The sequence below is a fragment of the Manihot esculenta genome, chromosome 7, assembly GCF_001659605.2.
Source record: "Manihot esculenta cultivar AM560-2 chromosome 7, M.esculenta_v8, whole genome shotgun sequence".
Taxonomy (NCBI): domain Eukaryota; kingdom Viridiplantae; phylum Streptophyta; class Magnoliopsida; order Malpighiales; family Euphorbiaceae; genus Manihot; species Manihot esculenta.
In genome coordinates this window covers 15,111,780-15,118,566 of record NC_035167.2, presented here as the reverse complement: position 1 = coordinate 15,118,566, position 6,787 = coordinate 15,111,780, and the positions used below count along the sequence as shown (strand labels likewise).

Below are 6,787 nucleotides of genomic sequence, written 5' to 3'. Positions count from 1 at the left end.
GCAGAGGAGCATGCCCATCACCTGAGGATAGTTTTGCAGACCTTGAGAGAGCATGGCTTGTATGCCAAGTTCTCCAAGTGTGAGTTTTGGCTTAGGAGCATTTCATTCTTGGGGCACATTGTGTCAGAACAGGGTATTGAAGTAGACCCCAAGAAGGTAGAGGCTGTAGCTAACTGGCCTAGACCCACCACAGTGACCGAGATCAAAAGTTTTTTGGGTTTAGCAGGTTACTACAGGAGGTTCGTTCAGGACTTCTCAAAGATTGCTGCTCCTATGACCAAATTGACAAAGAAGAATCAAAAGTTCATATGGACCGATCAGTGTGAGGAAAGCTTTGAGGAGCTTAAGAGGAGGTTGACTTCAGCACCGGTGTTAGCTCTGCCAAAAGGTGATGATGACTTCTCAGTATATTGTGATGCGTCCCGTGTGGGACTGGGTTGTGTGCTAATGCAAAATGAGAGGGTGATCGCTTATGCTTCTAGGCAGTTGAAGAGGCATGAGCTGAATTACCCCACACATGACCTGGAGATGGCGGCAGTGATCTTTGCACTCAAGATGTGGAGGCATTACCTCTATGGGGTAAAGTGTGAGATCTTCACGGATCATAAGAGCCTGCAACACATCTTGAGTCAGAGAGATTTGAATTTGAGACAGAGGAGATGGGTAGAGCTGTTGAGTGACTATGATTGCAAGATTCAGTACCATCCGGGTAAGGCGAATGTTGTGGCAGACGCCCTAAGCCGGAAATCACTCGGCAGTCTATCCCACATTTCAGCAGAGAGGAGGCCGGTGGTGAAGGAGTTCCACAGACTTATGAGTGAGGGATTACAGTTGGAGTTGTCTGGCACGGGTGCTTTGATTGCACAGATGAAGGTAACACCAGTGTTTCTGGAGCAGGTGGCCCAGAAACAGCATGAGGACCCAGAGTTAGTGAAGATTGCCAGGACGGTTCAGTCAGGCAAAAATTGTGAGTTCAGATTTGATGATAAGGGGATCCTCCGCTACGGGAACAGATTATGTGTGCCAGATGACATTGGTCTGAAGGGAGATATTATGGGGGAAGCCCATAATACCAGGTATAGTGTTCACCCTGGAGCCACCAAGATGTATCAGGATCTGAAGAGAGTGTATTGGTGGCCAGCTATGAAGAAGGACGTGGCACTGTTCGTGTCAGCCTGCGATGTGTGTCAGAGGGTGAAACTAGAGCATCAGAAGCCGGCTGGAATGCTTAACCCGCTACCTATTCCAGAATGGAAATGGGAGAACATAGCTATGGACTTCGTAGTGGGGTTACCGGCGACGTCCAACAGATTGGACTCCATATGGGTGATTGTGGACAGACTCACCAAATCTGCTCACTTCATCCCTGTCAGGAGTGGTTACTCTGTGGACAAGTTGGCGCAGGTGTACGTAGATGAGATTGTCAGACTGCATGGGGTCCCGGTATCTATAGTGTCAGATAGAGGGCCCCAGTTCACCTCCAGGTTTTGGCGGAGTCTGCAGAGTGCTATGGGTACCAGGTTAGATTTCAGTACTGCCTTCCACCCTCAGACCGATGGACAGTCAGAAAGGACCATCCAGACCGTAGAAGATATGCTCAGAATGTGCGTGCTAGATTTTGGCGGTTCTTGGAAGCAACATCTACCTTTGGTGGAGTTTGCCTACAATAACAGCTATCATGCTAGCATAGGGATGGCTCCATATGAAGCTTTATATGGGAGGAAGTGCAGGTCACCCGTTTGCTGGGAAGAAGTAGGAGAGAGGTCCTTAGCAGGGCCTGAGCTTGTAGAGATTACCAGCAAGGTGGTGCCCATGATCAGAGAAAGGATAAAGACTGCCACCAGCAGGCAGAAAAGTTATGCAGACATCCGCAGGAAACAAGTAGAGTTTCAGGAGGGGGATCTAGTATTGCTCAAGGTGTCTCCGATGAAAGGGGTGGTTCGGTTTGGTAAGAAGGGTAAGCTAGCTCCGCGGTACATTGGACCCTTTGAAGTCCTGCAAAGGATTGGGAATGTATCGTACAAGCTGGACTTGCCTGCTTCTATGGAGAGAATCCATCCGGTTTTCCATGTTTCCATGTTGAGGAAGTTCGTGTCAGATCCGGGCAAGGTTCTTAGTGAGCCTGATATGGAGATCCATGAGGATCTCACCTATGTAGAACAGCCAGTGCGGATCCTAGACACTCAGATCAGAAAGTTGAGGAACAAGGAAATCCCGATGGTAAAGGTACTTTGGAACCACCACAACTTAGAGGAATGCACATGGGAGACACGGGAGTCCATGCTCCAGCAGTATCCCCATCTGTTTTGAGGTGAGTGTTAGTTGTTCTATGTGTTGTATGTATGAGATATTGTATGCCATGCTTTATATGTTAGTTGAGGAACATTCGGGGACGAATGTTCTTAAGGGGGGGAGAATGTAATACCCGGCTAGACTCCGGTATCGGAATCCCTACCGTCCGGTGGGACCTCGGATGTCGGAAACCTCTAGAAGGGTAAAACTATGATTTTATGAAATGTTTTCATGTATTTCATGTTTTTAAGTAAGAAATTAAATGAGTTTTTACATGAAAAGTCTTTGGAGGAAAACCCAGGTTCGGCCGCCGAAAGTCAAGTTCGGCCGCCGAACATGCATGCGTTTGGGAGGCACGTTTGGCCCCCGAAAGCATGAGGGAGGGAAGTAAAAGTTCGGCCGCCGAACCTCATGTTCGGCCGCCGAACCTTGCATGCATGCGGAGGCACCTTCGGCCCCCGAACGTGGCCTGGCCAGCCACTATAAAAGGGACCCTTAGCCGAAATGGGCGAGGTTTTCTCCCATTTTCGGCCACAACAAGCTTCCGATCTCCCTCTCCTCAAATCTTGTGTTCTTTCACTAGATCTCCTCCATCTTTCTTGAGTTTTAAACCCACATTGCAAGTTTTAAGCTTTAAAGGCAAGTTTTGGAGCTTTGGAAACTCAGGAGCTCTCGTGCTTGGATCTCCGAGTTGAGTCGTCTCTTCCTCGATCTTCAAGAGGTAAGAGCCGATCTTAAGCTCAATGTATGTTTTAAATGAGTTTCATGAAGTTTTAAGGGGTAGAGAAGCATGTTAGAGTTAGTTGAGCATATGTTAGGTTTATGTGATTTTTGAACAATGTGGCTTGCTTGATGTGTGTTTGAAGTGTTGTAGTTGGGGCATATGTTTGTATGAGGCCCCTAGGAACTGGTATGATGTGTATGCATGAGTAGAACCAAGTTTATGCAGGTTTTGAGGCGTTTTGGAGGCTGTGGACACAAGGGAGCCAAGTTTCTGCCCTTCGGCAGAAACTCAGGTTCGGCCGCCGAAGTGACTTTCGGCCGCCGAACCCCCTTGTGGAGGCAGTTTCGGCTGCCGAAGCCTGCCCCCGAAACTCAAGGTTCGTCTCTGTCTGGGAGGTTCGGCCGCCGAAAGTGCCGCCGAACCTGCATGACTTTCGGCTGCAGAGGGACTTTCGGCCGCCGAACCTGCCGCCGAAAGTGCCCTGTTCAGCCATTTCTTGCATGTTTTCATGTGATGTTTTCAGGATGTTTTAGGGGGTTTTTGGGGAGCTTTTCAGAGTCACGTTCATGTATGTTTGGTGCCTCATTTGAGTCCACCTGTGTAGGTTCGGACCCGAGGAACCGAGACCCCCGGTTGTGAGATAGTTGTTCAGAGTCGTTGTCAAGCTTCAGTTACCAGGTGAGTGGAACAACCCCTTAAGTTTTAAAGTAATTGAATAAATGAATGAATCATAAAGCATTGCCCATGCATCATTATGCCATGCAATATTAGGTTGCTTGCATTAGAATGCACGAATATGTTGCATTGCATAATTTGTTGTTGATGTGGATGAACATTGAATGATCCATTAGCCCTCGTATGACATGATAGCCTATGTGAGTCCAGGTGTGCCTGCTACGGCTCTACGCCCCTGGCACTATGACTGATTATGAAAGTCCGGGTGTGCCTGCTACGGCTCTACGCCCCCGGCATGTATAAGTAAGAAGGATAGGGGCTAAATGGTGACAAGTTCATCCTTGTTGTGAAATGTTTGTGTTATGACGCATACATGAAAGCATGAATAAGAAAAGAAATGAAAATAAAAGTTATTTGATAATAAAAATAAAAATGAATAATAATATACCTAAAAATGGAGGAATTAAAACAAATGTTTTTAGTTTCTGCTCACTGGGCTTTTAGCTCACCCCTCTCCCATTATCCCCAGAGTTGCAGGTACAGGAGAGATCAAGAAGTCAGCTAGAGTGAAGTCAAGTCATATGTATGTAATAGCTAGAGTATGTGGACATGACATATGATAAGAATGTAATGTAAAGTTTGAACAGTTATGTTTATGTAATTATGTTATTGAGGATAGATTTGTGCTTGACCATAGTATATGTTAATCCCTTGGTATGTACATGATCTTATTATATGATGTGAACCAACTCAGCACAGTTTTTTATTTTGCCTTTGAGGCTTTGATGAAATCCCACAGAGGGATTAATGTTTATGTATATGATGAATACAGTGCATGCACAGGTTGAGTTTGGTGTATGAAGAAAAAGAAAAGTTTTAATTCTTAAGTATGTTTGTTGATCATGTATGGGATTAAACAGGTATACAGGATGTATGTAGGCTTGCTACGGGTCCCGGCGGCCTTAAGCCGATCTGGATCCTAGCGCCGGTAACGGGTCGGATTTCCGGGTCGTTACAACAACAGCTTGAACGAATGATGAAAATGTTCCTTTATGAACACGCTGCTAATAAAGCTAGACAAGATGAACTAAACAGAAAATTAGAAGCTCTTACCCTTGATTTAGCAAGCGTTAAGGAAGCCACAGCAGTGACCGGAAGCAGCACACAAGAACGTACATCAAAGGCAAAGGGACCAGCCATTTCCACTGGTTCTGAGACTCAATCAGGAAATTCCATTTTCCCCAAAGTTACTAAATTGGATTTTCCTAAGTACAATGGCCTTGAAGATTCTATTAGGTGGATTAGTCGATGTGAGCACTTCTTCCGCCATCAACAAACACCAGAAGAAGAGAAAGTCCAGCTGGCATCGTATAATTTGGTAGGAGTGGCGCAGCCTTGGTACATGCAGTTTCTTGATGATGTTCCTGACCCAACATGGGTAGAGTTCAAAGAGCAATGCAACATCAGATTTGGACCTTCGATTCGATCCAACAAGCTGGGAGAGTTAGCCAAATTGAAACAAACTGGTTCTGTGGCAGATTACCAGAATCAATTTGAAATCCTAGTTGCAAGGGCAGGAAGTCTCACACGAATGCAAAAGGTTCAACTCTATATTAGCGGGCTGCAAGAATACATAGCTGTAGAGGTAGAACTGCATCATCCTATAGATTTGGCAACGGCAATGAGCATGTCCCGATTGTATGAACGAAAGCAGGCAGCTTTGAAACAGTATGGTTCTCATGAAAATAAGAGAACTAGTGCACCATCAACATCAAATTCATTACCTGCTAGAACGGTGAAAAGGCTAACACGGGCTGAGATGGAAGAACGAAGACAAAGGGGACTCTGCTTCAATTGTGAAGAACCATTTGTTTGTGGTCATCAATGCAAAAGGCTATTTTGGCTTGATTTAGTGGAGGAAGATGATGACATGGACCTTAGCAATGACTACCCACATGACATAAAGCCAGAAATTTCACTCAATGCTATCACAGGTATTGGTTCCCCACAATCTATGAAGTTGGAGGTCAATCTGAATGGACAGAAACTACTGGTTCTGATGGACTCTGGGAGTACTCACAGTTTCGTTAACTCTGAGACGGCAACACAGCTAAAAGACAAGACAGACCAGAGGGATAAGTTGCGGGTTACAGTGGCTAATGGAGAACAAATAATTAGCCCAGGTACTTGTCGAAATATTCCTCTTACATTGGGTCAGTACTCATTCTCTATTGATCTACTCATTCTTCCTTTGACTGGATTTGATATCGTTCTGGGAGTAAATTGGCTCAGGACTTTGGGACCAATTTTATGGGACTTTTCTCACATGACTATGGTGTTTTTTAAGCAACAGCAGCAGATTCAATTGCAGGGAATTCAGCCCTCTTCAATAAAATTGTGCTCCATCCAATCTGAGCACACTTCAGATGATCGCTTGCTTGGATTGCTGGCTGAATACTCAAATCTTTTTGCTGAGCCCACAACGCTGCCCTCAAGTCATCATTGTGACCATCGCATTGTATTGGAACCACATACAAAGCCAATCGTGGTGCGCCCATATCGATATCCTCATATTCAAAAAGAGGAGATCGAAAAGCAATGTTCTAATATGTTACAGCAAGGGATAATCCGTCCAAGTAGATCATCGTTCTCTTCTCCGGTGATTTTGGTTCCCAAGGTAGATGGATCATAGCGCCTTTGTGTTGATTACTGGGAATTAAACTCCAAGACTGTCAAAGACAAATTCCCGATTCCTGTGATTGATGAATTACTAGAAGAATTAGGGGGAGCAAAATTTTTTACAAAGCTTGACTTGCGATCTGGGTATTTCCAAGTTCGAATGCACCCTATGGATATTAAAACGACTGCTTTCCGCACGCACCATGGCCATTTTGAGTTTTTAGTGATGCCATTCGGCCTCACCAATGCTCCTTCAACTTTTCAAGCCCTTATGAATGAGGTATTTGGGCCTTACCTGCGGAAATTCATCTTGGTATTTTTTGACGATATCTTAATTTTTAGCAGGACTTGGGATGAGCACCTCCAACACTTGAAAACAGTATTTCAGCTGCTGGCTCAACATCAATTGTTCCTAAA

At 45.2% G+C, this 6,787-nt stretch overlaps 1 protein-coding gene across 1 annotated transcript; it reads left to right on the top strand.

Annotated features, from left to right (window-relative positions):
- The first annotated feature begins 4,727 nt into the window (after positions 1-4,727).
- LOC110618981 lies at positions 4,728-6,383 on the top strand. Its single transcript, XM_021762246.1, has one exon. It carries the CDS (start codon positions 4,728-4,730, stop codon positions 6,381-6,383), a length of 1,656 nt encoding a protein of 551 aa, XP_021617938.1.
- The last annotated feature ends 404 nt before the right edge of the window (positions 6,384-6,787 follow it).